Source organism: Conger conger, chromosome 5, assembly GCF_963514075.1.
Source record: "Conger conger chromosome 5, fConCon1.1, whole genome shotgun sequence".
In the NCBI taxonomy this organism is placed as follows: Eukaryota; Metazoa; Chordata; class Actinopteri; order Anguilliformes; family Congridae; genus Conger; species Conger conger.
The window spans coordinates 60,886,797-60,907,436 of NC_083764.1; the positions used below are offsets into that span (position 1 = coordinate 60,886,797).

General features: G+C 45.0%; 2 protein-coding genes across 3 annotated transcripts; one reads left to right on the forward strand and one right to left on the reverse strand.

The window, feature by feature from the left end:
* Positions 1–653: 653 nt before the first annotated feature.
* On the reverse strand, positions 654–5,464 carry LOC133129338 (class I histocompatibility antigen, B alpha chain). 2 transcript variants are annotated; one of them, XM_061243347.1, is made up of 7 exons: positions 5,290–5,464; positions 4,547–4,977; positions 3,736–3,930; positions 3,318–3,578; positions 2,718–2,807; positions 2,263–2,280; positions 654–1,587 (listed from the first exon to the last, which is right to left on the reverse strand). In XM_061243347.1, exons 2-7 carry the CDS (start codon positions 4,608–4,610, stop codon positions 1,451–1,453), a joined length of 765 nt encoding a protein of 254 aa, XP_061099331.1. In that variant the 5' UTR covers positions 4,611–4,977; positions 5,290–5,464; the 3' UTR covers positions 654–1,450. The 2 variants fall into 2 exon arrangements, with proteins under 2 accessions (XP_061099331.1, XP_061099332.1); XM_061243348.1 differs by having other exon boundaries at positions 5,135–5,458.
* Positions 5,465–9,283: 3,819 nt separating this feature from the next.
* Positions 9,284–19,067, forward strand: ppp1r7 (protein phosphatase 1, regulatory (inhibitor) subunit 7). Its single transcript, XM_061242314.1, has 10 exons — positions 9,284–9,406; positions 11,232–11,327; positions 12,007–12,062; positions 12,374–12,439; positions 13,734–13,864; positions 14,734–14,896; positions 16,100–16,216; positions 16,704–16,808; positions 17,231–17,317; positions 17,951–19,067. The coding sequence occupies exons 1-10, from the start codon at positions 9,367–9,369 to the stop codon at positions 18,125–18,127; spliced, it is 1,038 nt and encodes a 345-aa protein (XP_061098298.1). The 5' UTR covers positions 9,284–9,366; the 3' UTR covers positions 18,128–19,067.
* Positions 19,068–20,640: the final 1,573 nt, after the last annotated feature.

Genomic DNA, 20,640 nt, shown 5'->3' on the forward strand with positions numbered 1-20,640 from the left:
AGCATTGTATTTCAAATTATGCCACGAATCTTTGTGAAATGTGACAGTTGTTGAAAAACGCCATTCGATATTTCGAGAACGGTCAATTAGAAGGCGATTAGATGGTAGCTTACGCACAGGCTAGTCCCATATGCAACTTGCTGATGCAAGTTCTCTCTTTTCTGACAGGTGGAGCAGCACTCTAGAAGGCACTTCATTCGGATGATTGTGAAGGGGAACCTTTTAACTATTGTTTGTCCAAAATGTCTGTAGTTTTCTGGAATATGCTTGTGGCAACTGCCACGCTCTACGCTCCAGTGTTTAAACTTGGCACAGTAGTTTTCAATGTAGCCTAATACCAAAGCACTACAAGGGCGGTAGCTATACGTATATTGCGAGTAGCTAGTGCCCCCAGTGATTTAAAACGTATTCGGACCAAGCTCCAGTTCAATGACACCATCCAGGAAAGACGATACAATACAACTGATGTTAAAACATTTTATTTTTAATGAATGCGTTTCATTTTTATACATTGTAACTAAGCCACACAAAAAAGCTTTAAAAAAACGTATCTACTGCAGCACACAGCATGAATCGTAGCCATTACAGCGATTATCACAATTAAACAAACAGTCGATATATAAAAACATGTTACAACAAGTTCCCTCTTAGACATTTTACTGCCATTACTTTAAGATTATGTGCATGTGTGTCCTCAGGTTACTTGTGCTGACAACACAACAACCAGTGCTGACAACTTCAGTTGGCACAGCAGTGAAGGTGTAACTTCACAATTAGTTAATAATTTATTGGAGCTGAATTTTTGTTTTTAAGAGAGAAATCAAAATTGGATATCCATCAACAGAACTATAGTACATCTTCATTATTTATATTATACATGTCGATACATTTAGTGGTTCTGGGTGTTGTTGGGCTACTATTATTGCAGTTTTTGTCTTCTGCTTTCAGACCTTTTGGTAAAATAAGAGATAATAGAGGCAAGAACTACAATTCCACATGGTTATTGTATTCAACCACAGACAATATATGGGGCTCATTTCCTAACCAGAATAAATTGTGGGCCACAGTAGGAGAAAATCTACACAAACTGTACACAAATTACAAATCAAAATAACACTGTAGGGCACACCATTTTGATCTTTAGGCAACATGGTCTTTATACATATTTACACATTACACTGAAAAAATGTTATTTCAATTTATAGGCTCATTTGAATGTACCTGAACATTTTCAATTGAGAACGCTTTTAGGCTGGCACTGTCCACTGGCAAAACGTTCAGGTTTGGTCTGTTTAAATACCTTGCTCAAGGGTACAACAACAGTATTTTAATCAACAACTTTGGAGTCAAAAGTCCAATTCTCCATTACCCTGCACTGCCGCTTTAAATGCATACATTAATTTTTGGATACAGTGCAATTTGTCGCACGGGTGTCAAAACCCTGCCCTTCCTAAGCTGGAATGACCAACAGGGAAGTCTTCATGCCTTTGGATGGGGTATACGCACAGTCGTTTTCTTCTGGGTCGCCTTTTGAGGGAGTGACGCCCACGTGTCCCTCAGAGTAATGGATGATAGAGCCCAAAACACCTGCACAGCAAAGACAAATGAACACAAGTCTCACCTTACAGGTAAACACACCCACACAAGGTACATGTGTATCTGGGTTAGGCACAGAATGAGCAAGGGGACAGAAGAGTGAGTATTCACCGGAGCTGAGAGTGAGAACTGAAGGGCAGGGGAGAACGGGATTTGTTGTGACAAGGGGTCGAGTATTACACAATGTTTTCTGAGCACGGAATTGGCACAAAACTGGTCCGTTGGTGAAAGAGGACGCGTATGGGGGCGTGCAATGCAATTTACAGCAGGCTATCTTGTTTCTGTTTGAGGAAAAAAACATTGGGTAACAATGGACCCCCGTGTCCCGCTCTCTGGTGACAGATAAAAAAATTGTCTGATTTATCTGTCACCAAGAAATGGGCTAGCAGCTCCTCGAAGTAAATCCTTTACCACAGCTAGTTAATATTTTCTTGGAAGTGGTTCTGGCTGATTTTTTGCTGTGCAGATGAAAACACTGTAGACAATGAAAAACGTGTTCGGGCCTGTCATACATATGGGTGCCAGACATGATAAGAGCCCTGCCCATGTGATTAGGGCCCATGTTTGTGGATACTCAGGGGCCCTCCACGACTGCTCAGTGCACCCCCGGCACCCCCACTAATGCCCCTTCTGTGTCCAGGTCATGCTGTAAGTCGTTGTTCCTACCTCCTGCCTGCTTTGCGCCTGTGGGTGCAGAGGACAGACGTGCAAAACACGATCAATTCACAATTCAATTCACAGTCTTTACAGTCACATTCCGTGGCAATTTATTTACAGCAGATGCGCACAGTACACATAGACCTGCACATACGTGATTCAAATCTACAATTAAGACAAAAAACAGTTGATATGCAATAAAAACACTAATGATGGCAAGGTGTGTTAAAAAAGTAGAAGAGAAATGTAAACACTGGTCATTTTCTTTGTGGAGTTCAAGACATGTTTCGCGCAAATGAAACCACCCAACGAGTGTAAATTTGTTCCTGAGGTAATGTGAGTTACATCATTAATGAAAAAAATCTAACCGTGTTGCATTAATGTGGATCAGGCTATCGCAATAGGGCGTTCTGTCCTTTGCAATGAACTGATAAATTATTTCATTCCTGCTCAGTGATACTCACCACGTCTCGGGATGAGGAAGCTGACCATGACCATGAGGATGAAGATCACAATTACCAGGATGGGAATCAACATAGTACCCAAAGATGCCGCTGTAGACAACCGTAGACAAATAGACAAATAAAAAAGTTATCAACTTTTATTTAGTCGCAAATAGAACAAGCTTTGATAAGATTTTTATTTCGTCTAAATCCTTGTGATAATTTTGCCACAGAATTGGCCATGATGCCCTTGCTTTCTGTGTTAAAGTGTAAGGTCAGAATAGATACAACTAACACCATGCACCTAGATTGCTTTACAGGACAAGGCTGAAGCTCCTGTGAAAACGTGGGGCAATTTAGCATGTGTGCTTCGATAAAAATGTATTGTGACTTATACAAATGATCAACAAAGCTGTCATGTAACGTTATCTCAAACTAGCTTTGGAGCTGAATGTCACAACGTCACCGCACAATTCACTAACCTCACCCCTGGCCTACTAGTAAGCAGATCAGCAAATGAAAGTTCATTAAAACAGCTCGACAGGATTCGTCATGTTTGCCTCAACGGTAAAACTTGGTCCAAAAAAACTGCAGGGGTACAGCCCTGCCACCTTAGTCTACCTGGCGCAGAATGGTTGTCGTGTGCGAACGCTTTGATCAGCTCGGTGCATCCGTTCCGGAGGTGAATCGTGTGCCTCTCCGTGCGCCCGCTATCCCACTGCCGCTTTAGCGCAAGGGCTTGCGGGACGGCTGCCCTCCAGGTGCTCGCGCCGCTGTCCAGACTCAGGTATTCCGCCCCGTCGTAATGGATCCGGTCTGACACCTGCAGCACCCTGAGCCCCTTCACCACACATTCGCGAGTGCGCTGATATGTGTGATTGTCTAAAAACGCAAAACGGAAAACGAAAATGGGGCAGGTGCACAACACAGACGAGAGTCATTTTTTAAGCACGTTAGTAACAACATTAGTCGTCGTAGGAGTTGGATGAATACAAATAACACCGATTAAAAAAAAAAAAATTTCAGGAGCTGCACTTACTCGCTTCTGTGTGGTTAAAACTTCTGGTGATCAGCGCCAGCGTCATGAGAAAAGGAGCCTCACATTCAGTGTTGACAGAAAGAAACCCGTTGTCGCGTCTGTCACTCCACGCGATCGGAACACTGTCAATTGTCAGGGTGTCAGAGGTCTCGGTCCTCCCGACGATTCCACTATACTGATGCCGAATCATGGTTTCTGCATTACAACGTGGGGGGGGGGGGGGTGTAAGCAAAAAACGATGTAAAACATGTTCAATAAATCCCAGAAAGATTTCCGAATTACACGTGTGAATTAACGCTGACATATTTAATGTAGCTTACAGTTTGTAGGCTTTTGGCTCTATGTTTGTATCGCCTAAGTGAGGAGTGACTGTAACTCGCGAGGGTGAAGACAAGACTACTTGCAGTCTTAAGCGGATGAGAGGGCGTATGTGCCTGTGGACAACTGAGTAAATACAATTTATAACTTATCCGGTTCGTGTTCAGCAGTTGTTCCAGTGACCTTCGATATGCACTTATTGTACGTCACTTTGGACAAAGCGAAACAGATGTCATGTAAATGTATGTGTTTAATACAAACTGAAACAAAACTGTTGCAAAGACAGCGTAAGGTAACACGCAACACACGCAACACACACAAACACCTCTATAATGAAGGTATTGATATATTTTCAAGAAAACATAATTTATCAACTGACACTATAAATATGTATTGAACCAACTGTGATATACTCTGTTTGGGTAGCCTCTATTTCATAACATTAGGATTCATATTTGTATAAAACAGAAAATATGAAATAGGTGAAAATTACCTTTTTCTCCAGGTAGTGAGAAAGATACTGTCAATAAAATTGAGAAGGTGATCAGAATCCGCATCGTTCGTCAAAGTAAATGAAGATAAAAACGTTGGATAACTGATGAAAAGCACCTTGCGTTTACAGTTTCGTTTTCCGTGCAGTAGGCTATGTTTGACAGATGCAAAAATTCTTAATAATAATGTTTTTTTGATAATAATAATTTTTGCTCTCGAAAATGTAGGTATATGAGGGTCTCGATGCATTCAAGAGAAGAAACGATATGTGATGGTCACGACTATAGAAATCCGTCTTGTTGTCTTTTAAAGTGATGTCGTTCTTGATTGGTACGTGTAAAGTGAAAGGGAGGTCTTTAACCGGTCTGGTTAAAGACCTGGCTCAGCTGTTCCGTTGCTCCACACTTGTTACCATTAAGCTTCAACTGTGTTCTGTTGAAACAAGAATCAAATATCAAAGCTAGTCTATGTAAGCGGTTTAACTTTAAAGTTATGTAAATAGCCTATGTAAATAAATAAAATAAACGAAGAGTAAAAATAACAATAGATTTTCTGACCTCTGAGGTAAATTATTGTAAGGTAAATTTACCTCTCGTGACGCCTTGTCTACTGAAATGTTGTGAACAAATTTGCAGTCATTTGTTTTTCCAAGTTTCAGATCTACAAATCTTCATAATAAAAAGTTCCCCAAAACATCAATTATTGAGCAGTTGTAATGACTGAATTAATTACTGAAACGCTTACCTCTGAACTACAAGAATACTTCGAAATTTTTAAAAAATGCACGAAGCGGAAAGCGTTAGTGTAGCAATCTTGCGATAAACAAAGGAAGTAGCCTACTGCAGGCACTGCGCGTACCCAAAAGAATCGTCGATGCACGATTGTTGCAAAGCTTTTTAATATGGTGCTCAGCAGTGAGTCAATCCCTATCGCCTTTTTTAGAGGTCCCCCTAAGTTTTTACATGCTTTTTTAAATGGGCGTGACTCTGTTGAATATGAACAGAACTTGGACAGAGATAAGGGTAGACCCATAAAAATAAAAAATAATCAAGCCAGTCAAGGAAGTGAGTGATAAGCTGCCTACAGTTTTATTAAAGAACGTCTCTCAGGAGACCCCCTATCTAAATAAAGTGAAGAAGTACAAATGCATGGTGTTGAAACAAACTGGCTTTTGAAACCAAGACCAGCTCTCTACCCTGTTGAGAAAACCCCAGCTCCAGCTTGGTTCTGAAACAGCTGGCTGCTTGTTAACCAGTTCAACCGGCTCCATACTCAACATGGTTTGACCAGCTCAAGCAATGTTTTGAAACAGCTGGTAGCCGAAAATTCAAGCTGGTCATAGCTGGATTTTACACACAATCACTCACAGAGGGTATTTCCTTGTTTATGTCACACAACAGTGTGCCTCTGCTTCCTTGTCCTGATTGCACCAAATTCATACTGAATTTCACCTGAAGGCATTCTGTGCCATGTACAGACAGGAGGAGTTATTTTGTCACATAAGCACCTTACAAAATGAAAGAAAACTTGTTATAGCTGGGAGGGACGGGGCGGAGTATATGTCTACAGTATGTGAACTTCAGTTACCATGGGAACCGACAGCCTTGACAGGGTTACGCAGCCAGCACACTGGTGTCAGAAGAAAGTTAAAGATACAATATGTAAGATTTTTGTGTTAAAACATTGTTTCAAGACCATTGTAAATCCCTTCCTATCATCGAGAAAAGGCTCCCTGACATGTTGACTCACCCTCTGCCAGTGTTTATAGTCCTTAAATTTGGGTTTCAAAATATACAGTTGAAGGACCGACACTCTGTGCCAAAACATTGTATAGCTGTAAAATAATTCAAGCTCATCGGTTGAAAATGGGTTCTAATTGCCACAGCCAATGCACGTTTACAGAGAAGGGGGAGGGATAAACAGTGTTGTGGTTTGAGGGTGTTTGATGCTGCAATTCCTCTCTTGATCAAAATGACCTATTGTACCTTTAAAACTGGCAAATATGATTCTCAGAAACTTTTAGGGGCATCCAGTTTTTTTTTTCAGTACACACATACTAGTTCTCGGCTACACTCTAAACAAAAGAAGGTTCCAATGGGAACCCTGTGATGCCATAGAAGAACCCTATCTTGTAAAAGGGTCAGGCAATAGCGTTCTTTGTCAAGGAGCTTCCACATTGGACATCTATGATAGAGGATTTCATAAAGGACTAAAAAGGGTTCCTCTATGGAATCAAGCAAAAACCCTTGATTCCAACCATTTCAGAACCTTTTTTTTTATTATAAGTGTAGCACTCACCTAGCTAGCTGGGACCTCACCTATTGGACCCCTATCACTAACAGCTGTCAGCACCCCAGAATTGTGTAAATCAGTACTACAGCAGTTTGCTCATGGCAGGACTGTTTACAAATCATTTAACCGGCTCTTAAATGAACAGTTCACTTTATTGGACTTTGATATTTCAGCTTTAGTTTTTGTTTTTGAATTTGGCACAGGCAGTTTTTGTGTGAGATCAAAGATATTTTAGATTTTTAGAGATGTGTCTAATAACTTCCTGACTTTAGAAACTAGTTTAGTGGTGTTATGTGTTTAAAGATGCTCTTCAGCATCCCACTGTTGCAATACCTGGTTATTTGAGTTACTGCTGTCAGCTTGAACCATTCTGGCTCTTCCTCCTCTGACGTCTCTGTTTTTCACCCCATTCTCTGTAAATTCTAGTGATTGTTGTTTGTGAAAATTCCAGGAGATCAGCAGTTTCTGAGATACTAAGACCACCCTGTCTGGCACCAACAATCATTCTATGGTAAAAATCACTTGGATCACATTTCATCCCCATTCTGATGTTTGGTCTGAACAACAACTGAACCTCCTGACCACATCTGCATGCTTTTATGCATTGAATTGCTGCCCCATTGACTGATTACACTTTTGCAGTAACAAGCTGGTGCACAGGTCAGCCAAATAGAGTGGTCACTGCGCATATTTCAAAACCCAAAAATGGAACTACCCCTAACAGCTAATCATAATCCCTACAGGGCCACAGCATGGGTGCTCCCTGGGTTGTTATAAATGTCAGCTGTTATCAGACTTCCTGAACAGATTCAGTAGGTGGTGCTATGGCACCTCTTACACGTTATGCTCATTCAAGCAGACCAAGGGTCAAACGTGTAATTGTTTTGTGTCCAAATGCTTTTGTGTGCGATTAATTGTCGGGGTCAGACAGAGTATTGTAATGGCCGGAATCAGGCAAGGCTGAAACGTAGGCCTCCGGGAGAGGCAGTGGCACAAGCCACTGCACTAAAGACAAATTCACCTTCAGCTGAGCAGTCGGTTTCAGCATGACTTCTCAGCCCTTTGGTTAGGATCAAGTTGTAGCCAGTGATTGGTTGGGGCTCCTGCACTTGGCCTGGCCTTTGTGATCTGATGCCAGGGGTCTTAAGAGCACCATTGTCCCTTGGCTGGGCCTTGGCGGATGCCCCCTTGTTCCGGGTCCGCTTGGCCTTGAAGGGCAGTGTTAATTGCATGTGTGTTAATGTGTTTTTGTTTGCCTCTTGTGTGGATGCTTTTCTTTGTACAAGGTTTGTCCCAGACTTAAAAAAGACTTGACCTTCAATATGCACTTATTGTACGTCACTTTGGACAAAGCGTCTGCTAAACAGATGTCATGTAAATGTATTTGTTTAATACAAACTGAAACAAAACTGTTGCAAAGACAGCGTAAGGTAACACGCAACACACACAAACACCTCTATAATGAAGGTATTGATGTATTTTCAAGAAAACATAATTTATCAACTGACACTATAAATACGTACAAGGTTTGTCCCAGACTTAAAAAAACGATGAGCTGCCGCAGGAGTGTATTTGCGACACAGGATGAACGTTTGTCCCAGGATTGACCCGTATGATTCACGCTGTTCTGCTTTTAACCGCAACAGCTGACCGTACTTTATGCATGTCGTCACGGAAATCGAGATTCGTCAGACCAAGCGACACCTTCAAATGTCCAGTTTTGGTGTGTCATGTGCCCACTGTAGTCTCAGGGTCCTGTTCTTAGCTGACGGGGGCGGAACGAACGTGTGAGTGGTCTTCTGCGGCTGTAGCCCGTTTGCATCAAGGTTCAACACTTTCAAGTATTCAGAGATGCCCTTCTGCACCCCACTGTTGTAAAAAGATGTTATTTGAGTATTTGTGGCCTTTCTGTTAGCTTGCCCATTTTCCTCTGATCTCTGTCATTACCACTGGATATTTTCTATTTATTGTACCATTCTCTGGAATGGTATTGCCTGAAAATCCCAAGTTTCTGATATGCATCACCAATTCTACACGTCTTGTGCATGTTTGGAGACTAATGTTTGACAATTAAACGTTATTTAGCTGCAGCCACAAGATTTGTCGTTTTGAGATGCAGGTTATTTGCATGAATGAGCAGGTGAATGAGGTGTACCTAATAAAGTGGCTACTGAGTGTATAACGTCAGCCTAGCCTATTTGAACCAACTGTTTCTTGATTGGAAAATCTGCCACCCCCAAAGTTGAAACGCCTGCGTACCGTTGGATGAAAAAAAAATGTCGCCTTGCATTTGCTTCTGTTTTGAAGAAAAACGACGCAGATTAACGGACCTACAAAGCAGTGCATGGATAGATGTGTATGCTCAATGGCCGTACAAGGCCCATCCCTTCAGTTTAAAAATCTGTGTCTGCGCCGTGATCTGTAAAAACGACCTTCTTCCTGTGAGGTGCAAAAGACCCACGGCTGGATTGGCTTGCGTAGCTGTCAGTTTATGAAATGAACTAGAGGGTGGGGTAACAGCCAGGAAAAATGGCTTCGCTGTCGGTGAGCGAATCGCAGGAGATGGAAGGTGAGTGAGCCAAAATCACAAATCTTCTTTATATTACCGAAACACTGAATACTGTTTTCGTGGAAGAGTGATTTCAGCGGTCGGTATTTTAAATGACAGTGAACTCCGTGCCATGAATCTAAATCGGTGATGTGAATCGTGTCGGGTCGACCAGGCCACCTAGCAGGTATCCTGTTAGCCATTCATTCCCATGTTGTTTACAATTTTTCGTGCTGTGACTTTCAGCCGCCAAATATTAAACATCGTTATTTATTGTATTGGTGCAATTGTTTTAATTATTTTAATCAATACCTTGGTGATTACTAGCGTTTAGCCTGGCTAAATATCGTGTAGCTGCCTCGGCAAAACCAGACCTTATGCAACTGACTGACATACTGGTTCGCGAGCTGGCTAACTGACGATGGTTAGATCGCTGACTTGCAGGCTAGCTAGCTGAATCATTTCTGTCTTGGTAAATATATGTATATATTTTCGTATTCTGATATTTGGTGTAAATTGTTTTTGCTGCGTCACATGCGCATTTGCCTAGATGGCTAACGGTGGGTAGCTTGGGTTTTGGTCTGTGTCATCTGTACCGTTGCAGATAAAAGACACAATTTAACTAAGTGGACTTCAATCTCACAGATCGGATTATTTGCAGCTAGATTGCCATAACAGGGGCTGCCTAACCAAAGTTAGGTTGAAGGTAATGCGCCGAGATGTTTTGATAGATGATCGCTTGATCAATTTGATATTATTTGTCATTAGAAAAATGTTTTCAGCCATTTGGAGGATTTCTTTCTTCTTCTCTGAGATTCATGATGCTACGATAGGCATGCACAGTCCTTGCGTGGGAGACGAGCTAGGACACCCATCGGTGTTTCTACGGGTGTTTTGACAGCATTGAACTTGGAATGCTTTAATTTGAAAATAGTCGTTTAAATGCTGGGAAAAGCTAGCAGCTATCACAGCATGCATTGGCAGGAATACATCCTAGATCGGCCGCCGATCCATCGCAGGGACATACTATTCAATTACAGTCGCGTTCCTAGGGGCTATTTTGAGTCTCCGACCAGCCTGATTTCCATGGACTTGGACTGTGGGAGGAAACCCACTTGGAGACGGGCAGAACGTGCCAACGGCAAGCAGAAAGGCCCAGGCCGGGACTTGAACCTGGGACCTTCTTGCTGTGAGGCAGTGCAATCCACGGCACCGCCGATGGATTTCGGAAAAAAGCCAACATTTCGGCTTTTTAAGAAAAACATGTTTATGGAATTACAGAGGTAATTTTAACGGATGAGCCAGCAGACGCCGTGTTGCGGCATCAGGCGATTTATTCTGCTTTATTATTCGGTCATCACTGAGCCATGAGTGAGCTGCCATGTGTTAAAACCGAAAGAACACAATGTTCGGAGTCGAGAGATCAAGCAGTAAACTCACAATAGTGTTGTGTGCTATTTCAGAGCCCTGCAGTTTTATGGTCTAGGGGTTTAAACAGCTACGGACACTGCAGTTGAACCTTTATCATCATAATCATAATTAATTGTGTTTCTCTTTCGACGTTCGTGATAGCAGCATTAGCCGGGGCTAAGATTAGCTCGGCAGGTTAGAGCAGTCGGAAGGTTGCTGGTTCAATCCCCCCACCCACTGTGTTGAAGTGTCGCTGAGCGAGACACCCAATTGCTCCCGATGAGCCTGGCATGGCAGCCAGCCAGTGAGTGTGTGTGGCGTCGATTTGAAAGCGCCTTTGATAAAAGCGCAATATAAGTTCAGTCCGTTCCATTCTTTCTGCCGTGGCCCCTGTACTGAACCCTCAGGGCGCGTCTCACTGCTCCTGTGCCTTCAGTCGACAGGAAGGGAGAATCCGAGGACTCCGGAGATGAGGAGGCCAAGAGGAAGAGCCTGAATGGGGAGGTGGACCCCCAGGAACCGCCTCCTACAGGTGAGGACCCCCTACCCCCCCTGTTGCTATGGTTACCCACTAACCTGTGTACCTGTGCTACGTTTTACATGGTCTAACACGGCCTAACACGGCCTGACTAACCTCACTCCCGGTCCTGGAGAGCCGCAGGGTGTGCCAGTTTTTGTTGTTACTCAGCACTTAATTGATCAATTAAAGCGCTTGATTACACAGTTAACTCGCCACCTGGTTTCTTGGGTGTCAATCGGTTTCTGATATTAAGGCGAAAACAAAAGCCAGCCACACCCTGCGGCTCTCCAGGACCAGGAGTGAGGACCACTGGTCTAACGCATCTCTGGCGTTAAAACAAAGAAGATCTGAGCCCTTATTGTGTTTAACTGTGGTTTCGATTGGAGATAAAATATACATCTGAATGTGCACCCTGCAAACTTGTACATGAGTTGTCTGTGAAACGATGTGCATTTTGGTCCTGTTTCGATTAAGACTCTGTCTTTCTCCCTTTTTGTATTCTCCCCCTCTCCTCCTCTCCCTCCCTCTCTCTTCCTCTCCCTCCCCCTCTCCTCCTCTCCCTCTCTCTTACCCTGGCCCCCCCTCTCTCTGCCCTCCTTCCCACTTTCTCTCTCTCTCTCTCTCTCTCTCTCTCTCTCTCTCTCTCTCTCTTTCTCTCTCTCTCTCACTCTTTCATCCTTAACTGATGAAGTAAAAGAGGAGGTGCCGGTTGACATGGACACCATAACCCTTGACCCCGAGGAAGAGGTAACAAAGGGGTGTGGGAATGTTATTTTTAGGATATAGTTTTATGTTTTCCCCGTCCAGTTCACCAGTCAGCCAATGCACACCATTTAACATTGATGTCATTCAATATTCCCACATACACCTGAAACATTCCAGTCACAAGAGCCATTGAGTCTGTTGCAAATACATTTTACCCTGTCTTACACTGCAAGTAAAATTTTGAATACATTTAATAGTTAATACATCTTTTACTTTTGCTCAGGGGCCGACTTCGGTATTCTTTTGTTGACGTGGCTGCGTCTGTGTCTCCATCTTGTTTCCTCCTCCTGCAGGACGTGGATTTGGTTCACTGCAGGATTGGGAAGATTGAGGGGCTGGAGGTACTGCTGAAGGCCAAGGTGGGTCCCGCCATTCCACAATCCTCTGAGCTAGCCATTGCATTACTTTAAACATTATACATTACATTGCATTAGTCTTTTGGGAATCGTTAAAGATCACAACCAGGGAGAAGTGCGCTGAAGGCCCAAGAGGGAAGTATGGTTCCAAGTGCTGGAAACGATCACAGAGATAACTTAAACCCTTGGAGAAGAGGTTGGGCCCTTAAAGGTTCCATTCAATAGTTGAGCTCGTTAAGAGTTTTTATTTTGGATTTCTTTTTATCATTTATTTATTTATTTATTTATTTTTACTTATGATCCCAGTTTTGCGCAGTGCGGAATGAACTCCCAGATTCCGGTAAAGCGACTTGTGCACGTGGGTGTGTGTTATAAGTAATGTTAAAACAACGTCACGTTTGCTTGGAGTCGCTTTTTTTCCATGAGGTCTCACATCTTAAGTAGGACACATCTGGCTCTGCCTCTCATGGGAGACAACACAATGCAGAAAAGAGGCAAAAAAGTATTTTGTGTCCATGTTCAGGGCTTGTACATGTAGGCAACTAAGACCGTGTAGTTAAGTAGCTGGCAGATGACTGTAGTTAGGTTGATTTTACTCACTTTTTCAGCTAATAAACTGACAAATAAGTATGTGTTTCGCCAACATCGTGAACTTTGGATTCATGCCATCAACCTGCCCAGGGACTACTGATGAAAAATCTAATCATATGAAACCTGGCACATTTTATATTGTGCTTATTAATGTGCACTGTCCCTTATTTTAAATTAATAATTGTCATTGAATAGCAAATAACCTTGGTTTAAACCTTGGAGCCAAAAAAATTGAAATATGTGTTCAGCAGCTACGGCTGGTGTTGATGAAACCGCTGGAACTAAGAGTAATGTAGGCGTTTTCAAATGCTTCAAATGGTTTCAAATGCAAACCAAATCGCGCGACAGTGATTCATATTTCACTAGTCTCTGATGCCGAACGCAGCGAGCACCACTTTCGCCCCCGGCACTTTGCCGAGACACCAGAAATATTGGGAGTGCGACGACTTTCAGCCGCTTGTGTGCTAACAGCGCCCCCTTGTGGAAAATCCTCAGCCTGCCAAACGTGTGTGAGTTACGAGGGAGCTACGAGTGCTTCACAACTCTCAGGTGTTTCACAACTCAAAAGAAAACGATCCTGCGTTCAGAAGTTTTTCACGAAGATTAAAGCGAGTGATTTTTGGATGCACAAAAGGTTAAAGCAGAAATTGATTAGGACATTTAGGGATTGTTAGGGAGAAGGTTAACCTGACTCTTTCCCCCCCAGACTCTCTCTCTGCGGCAGAACCTCATCAAGAAGATTGAGAACCTGGAGACCCTCACGTCATTACGGGAATTGGATCTCTATGACAATCAGATCCGCCGGCTGGAGAACCTGCAGAACCTAACTGAGCTGGAGTGAGTCACGCACACACACGCATACACACACACACACACACATACGCACACACGCACGCACACACGCACACACACACACATACATACACATACGCACACACACGCATACATGCACACACCCACGCACGCACACATATACACACACAATTATCATAATAAGACACACCTCTGATGCGTATACACTAAGGACACTTGAGTATGCACATACACCTCGTAATATAATGCCTAATGCACACACTCACCACCTGAACCACCGACTCACACTCGCCTACTGACCTCAATCACTCGGCAAGCATCACACTCACTCACCCACTCAATCACCAACTCTGTCTTTCTCCCTTTTTGTATTCTCCCCCTCTCCTCCTCTCCCTCCCTCTCTCTTCCTCTCCCTCCCCCTCTCCTCCTCTCCCTCTCTCTCACCCTGGCCCCCCCTCTCTCTGCCCTCCCTCCCTCTCTATCTCTCTTCCTCTCCCTCCCCCTCTCCTCCTCTCCCTCTCTCTCTCTTCCTCTCCCTCCCTCTCTCTTCCTCTCGCCCCCTCTCCTCCTCTCCCTCCCCCTCTCTTCCTCTCCCTCCCCCTCTCTTCCTTTCCCTCCCCCTCTCTTCCTCTCCCTCCCCCTCTCCTTCTCTCCCTCTCTCTCACCCTGGCCCCCCCTCTCTTTGCCCTCCCTCCCTCTCTCTCCCTCCCCCCCTCTCTCTCCCCCTCTCTCTTCCTCTCCCTCCCCCTCTTCCTCTCTCTCACCCTGGCCCCCCCTCTCTCTGCCCTCCTTCCCACTCTCTATCTCCCTCTCTCTCTCTCTATCTCCCTCTCTCTCTCTCTATCTCCCTCTCTCTCTCTCTATCTCCCTCTCCCTCTCTCTCTCTCTCTCAGGGTGCTGGACGTGTCCTTTAACCTCCTGCGGAAGGCTGAGGGCCTGGAGAGACTGACCAGGCTGAAGAAGCTCTTCCTCCTCCACAACAAGATCAGCTCCATCGACAACCTGGGTCACCTGACCGGCCTGGAGATGCTGGAGCTGGGATCGAACCGCATCCGGGTAAGGGGGTCAGAGGTCAAACGCACTGAGGTCACCTGTGACCTCACCAGCCATATATATGGTTACACTTACCAGACTCAGACACAGCTCAAGTGATTTGTACAGTTAAGGCAGAAATTCTTGATATAATTGTTTCTTGGTTCAAATCACTATTGCAGCAGGCAATCCAACCTCTTAATAAAAAACAAAAGAATGCAAATTTAAGTTCCAAGGATGCTGGGTAAGATATGCAGCTAGCCTAATCTCATAGTGTGACTTCTCAGGTCAGGGCTAATGAATCTGTGTGTGCTTTGTAGAGAAAACTAAAGCAATTTCCCTGGGTTCACTTACTTTCAAGTGCTTCATTACTTTTCACAGAAAATGTAAGCGAATCCCAGATTGGTTTCCCTGTCTCGAAATCAATTTCCCGTGTGCAGTCTCTAGTAAATTGAGCTGACTTCGAACAATGCGTTCCGGGTCCCTATGGTCTGAACCTGCATTTCAGAGCTAGAGTGCTGAATTTATTGGGAACATATTATTGGGTAATTTCTTTGGCCAATAAACCGTCTGCAGGGAATTAATCACCACAACTGTGAAATGGACCTGGGTCATTTTGTTTTGGAATCAAATCCTTTCGAATACTTTTCAGTGCTCGATTGATCTTGCCTGGTGCACTTGAGCCAACCAAGAGGGCCAGAAGGTGGGCTTTGCACTTTTTGAGAGTGTTCATCACAGGTTCCAATACACCAGACGAGTTCAGTAAAGTGTAGGAAAATAATAAATCCAGGACAATTATGTATCTGAGCCAGGTCTGTTCTGTCGTGAAACACAGACCATGAAGTGGCAAAGACTCAATGGCCCCTGGAAGTTCAAGTTTTTGTTTAAAGGTTTTGCAAAATAGTGAGTGCGTAAGCGCGTGTGTTTGCGTGTGTGTATGTGTGTGTGTGTGCGTGCGCATGTATACGTGCATATGGGGCGACATTGGCTCAGGCGGTAAGAGCAGTCGGAGGGTTGCTGGATCAATGACGCGCGCTGGTTGTTGCCTTGCATGGCAGCCAATCGCCGTTGGTTTGTGTGTGTGTGTGTGTGTGTGTGTGTGAGAATGAGAAGCATCAATTTTACAGCACTTTTACCATTTTACCGAATCTCTTCTACCTTTCCCGTCGTGTGCGTGTGCGTGTGTACACGCCTGTATATCCAGCCTGTGTGTCTGCGCTTCTGCAGGTGATGGAGAACCTGGACTCCCTCTCTTCCCTGGACAGCCTGTTTCTGGGCACCAACAAGATCACCCAGCTCCAGAACCTGGAAGGCCTGCATAACCTGACCGTGCTCAGCATCCAGGTAAAGGCCTCCCCCACCCTGCCGCTCTCCTTTCTGCCCCGCCCCGCCCCGCCCGCTGTCAACCAGACCAACTACCCATGCGCGTGCTTTACAAATACTTTTGTTTTTGAAAAGAAAATATGTGTTTATTGGTATGGGCTCGTTTTCGTCAGGATATTCAAACATTCAGCAGGGCCTTTCTTGACAGACGTTTGGGGGGGAAACCTTGTTCACAAAATGGCCAGGCCTCCCTTGCAAATGAGTTGTAAATCTCAATGGTAAAATAACTTAAACGAGACCTCTTATGTAATTATGTAATCTTTCTCCACAGTGACAATTTTAGTGATTACTGAACTTTCCAAACAGCCTAGTTTATGTTTATGCCTTTAATTGTCTGTCAAACCTTAGGCTGTGTTTTTTTTTATTTTTATTTTTTTTATTTTTTACTGAATTCGGTGTGTGCGTATTGTTTGTGCGACGGACTTCCCCTGTGTCTGTACTTCCCCAGAGTAACCGCATCACCAAGGTGGAGGGCCTGCAGAATCTGGTGAACCTTCGCGAGCTCTATCTGAGCCACAACGGCATCGAAGTCATCGAGGGTCTGGAAAACAATGTGAGTCTCACCGTCTCATTGTTTCGGTTTCAAATACTTTCCTACACTTTACTGAGCTTGTCTGGTGCGTTGGAACATGTGAAATACTCTCAAAAAGGCCTTCTGGTCCTCTTGGTTGGCTCAGTTGCACCAGGCAAGAAAAGTATTTGAATCCAACACAATTACGTATTTGACCCTGGTCTATGCCAGATTAACTGTTAACTGGCCTCACCAGATTTTTGGGTGTAAATTGGTTGCTGATTTTTAAGGTGAAAAACAAAACAAAAAACGGTCGCTCGCTGGAGCCAGGTTTGGAGACCTTTTAGCCACAGAACTACTGTTCCCAGAGTTCCGTGCTTTCTGCACAGTCTATCCCTTCACCTGATTGGCTGCTGTATCCTACCCCCCGACCCTTTTTCCGTTTCATGTCTCTCCTGGGTTAGAAAAAGCTGACGACTCTGGACATCGCGGCCAATCGGGTGAAGAAAATCGAGAACATCAGCCACCTGACGGAACTGCAGGAATTCTGGGTAAGGGCAGGCGAGGAGTGGTTCAGCGACAGAATCTCTCTCACGAGACCGTGAGTGTCCTAATCGCGTACCTGCTAAAGCCGGTTTAAATGTGAAGGCTTTCGTGGACATTTCTCTTTAGTTCTCCGGTGCTGGGAACCACGTTGAACGCTTAACTAATTTAACTGGTCTCGTACGCTCACTTATGCTCTCACGAACTCTGTCTCTCTTTTCACCCCTCTCTCATCCCCTCTCCCCCTCTTCCTCTGTCTCTCGCTCTCTCCTCTTCTTTCCCTTATTCTCTGCTCTTCCCTTTCTCCATGTTTGCTCCTGCTCCCTCTCCCCCTCTCTCTCTTCCCCCCTCTCTTCCCCCCTCTCTCTCTTCCCCCCCCTCCCTCCCACCTCTCTCTTCCCCCCCCTCCCTCCCACCTCTCTCTTCCCCCCTCTCTCTCTTCCCCCCCTCCATCCCACCTCTCTCTTCCCCCTCTCTCTCTCTTCCCCCCCCTCTCTCTCTTCCCCCCTCTCTCTCCCTCTCCCTCTCTCCCCTCTCCCTCTCTCTCTTCCCCCCCTCTCTCCCTCCCACCTCTCTCTCCCTCCCCCCCTCTCTCTCTCTCTCTCTCTCTCTCTCTCCCCCCCCGTCCCTCCGTCCCTCAGATGAATGACAATCAGATTGAGAACTGGGGCGACCTGGATGAGCTGAAGAACGCTCGGGGCCTGGAGACGGTGTACCTGGAGAGGAACCCCCTGCAGAAGGACCCCCAGTACAGACGCAAGATCATGCTGGCTCTGCCCACGGTGCGACAGATCGATGCCACCTTCATCCGCTTCTGACCCCTGACCCCTGACCCCTGACCCCACGTCCTTCCGCAAACACTTCAACCCCCAGCCCCACACACACACACACATACATACACACACCCCAGAATCGATCACATCATGTTCTCTCTTCTATAAACATGCACACACACACACACACACACACACACACACACACACACACACTGGCTTCGTGCTCCTGTGTATGGAAGTCGCTTATTTATTCATAGCTATGTCGTGGGTGAAATGGCCTCTGAAAGGATAGGGGTGGGCGGTTAGGCCCCTTTTTCCACTCGTTCAACTTCCTTCCGACCCTTCGCATGTGGGTTTTTGTGTGCCCCTCTCTTACGCCCTCCACCCCACCCCACCCCACCCCATCCCACCTGAGAGAGCTGCTTACATGGTTCAGTTTCACACGTGCAGAATCCTGCTGACCGCACCCCATACTACAGCAATGCATGCTGGGATGGTTTTAAAGTGGCAAACAAAATGGGCCCTTCCTCCCCTCCCCTGCTCTCCTCTACTTGACGTGCACATATACACACACACACACACACTCACATTGTTGCTGTCCTGTGTCAGTGCGAAGGGAATCTACAGCCCAAGAAAATTGAGGGTGGACTTCTGTTTAGACTGCGAACACAGTGCATTGTTTTGTTTTTTTTGTCACTGATTTCTTTTGCACTCCGAGGGATAGCCTCCTGTTGACCGGTTGTATCATGTCAGTATTTGTCCACCTGCCCTAGAGTACTCGCCTTTGCCCAGGTAAAACCTCCGAAAGCTACAGGATCTTTTCTTTTTTTTAAAGAATAAACACACAAAAAATGATTAGTTTGGTTTTCCCCACTGGTGTGGTCTCAGCAGATGGGCACTGTCTTTCTGTGGTTGTGTTTTCAATGGGCAGACCCATCCGTCTCCTTTCACGCTGGCTTGTTGAGAGCACCCTTTATTTGGGGGGGGGGGGGGGGGGGGGGTTGTTTGTTTTATATTTGTTTTGCTTGAACCTTATGCTCAATAGCTTGGTTCCGATTGATCTGAAGGGATCCGAGGGTGTAGTTCTCCCCTCTTCCCTGGTTCCTTCAGGTAATCTGACGGATGGAACACGGTTGGCGGCACTGTTGGATGGGTGGGGGGGTGGTGGTGGTGGTGGTGTGGGGGGGAGGGGGGGGAGGAGGAGGGGAGGGGAGGGGGTGGTCAAGCCTGCTTGGCTTTTTAAAATCTGTGACACCTGCAAACCAGGTCAAAGCCTCAGCCACACCCACTGCAGCACTGGAGGATTCTGGGAAGAGTCTGAAGCTGAGCTGCTTGAAGGAAAGAGTGTGGGGGGGAGGGTGTATATTTTTTTGTTTTTTTTACTTTTGTTTTGTTGCTTTTTTAATTTCATTTTTACAAGTGCTTGGTTGACTGTTTTAACCTGAATGTATTATAAAAGATAAAATAATTAAATAAATTCAAATTAAATATGGCCTCTTGTCTTTGGTGGTCCTTCTAATTTCATGATTCTCTCTTCCCAATTTGAATGAATTTCAGATTGAAAGTGGTGTGGTTATCACTGCAGTTGGATGTGGGGGACATTCAAAGAGTAGATTGTCATTGGCAAGTAAACTCATCAGTTGGTGCTTGATTATTTATTAAAACAACAACAACAACTGGGATTCGGGGAGTTTCAGTCACACATCTTGGGAGTCCATTTTTGGCCCTTTTAATCCTACTTCCTTGGGCTTTCTGGGGATAAAGAGGAGTGGTCAGGGTCAAGAGCAGTGTTACCTCTGGTAACCTTTCCAAAATTAGGAAGTTGGTGGCCATCTTTTACTGGGAGCATGACATGAACAGTGACGTGATTTAATAACCCCTTATGGGCGGATGCGACCTGCGACCTGCACCTCCCTGAACAGACGGATGCGACGCCAACGTTGTATTTGATCATATGGCCGTTTTTCAAGACACATAACCGTTGAAATGCATTGTGATTCCTCGGCCTTTCTATGGGATTTTCGAAAGGGCGCCTTAGTCCATAACGGGTTAAAGAGACGATGGCACCTCCAAGGGAAGACTGCAGACCAACAGACGAGTAGTCTTTGTCATCAGGCTTTGGGCACAACCTTTCTTCTACTTTTGTCCCCTGTGAGCAGGCCTGACTGGAAAACTGACCATGGAAATGCGACTGAACCCGTTTCAGATCACCCTCATAATGCCTGAACTACAGCATACTCCTTTGGGGCGACAATACCAGCTGATTGTTAATGTGTTAACACTATATTTGATGTCCGCTGAGTTGATGCCTTCCCCATACCCAAACATTCTACACGTGGAGTTTCATTATAACCCAGAACCCCGTCCGTGTTTGTTCCCTTTAATGCAACGCGGCATTCTCAGCAATCCCTTTCTCCGGACCCACAAGAGGTTTGTATCAGAAGAGATAATGAACTATGTTAATAAACCCCCATTCAGTCCTATTCCAGGAAAGTTTCAGGTTCGTGTCAGGACTTACGTGTACACGATATATAAATTATTATCAGTGTAGAATC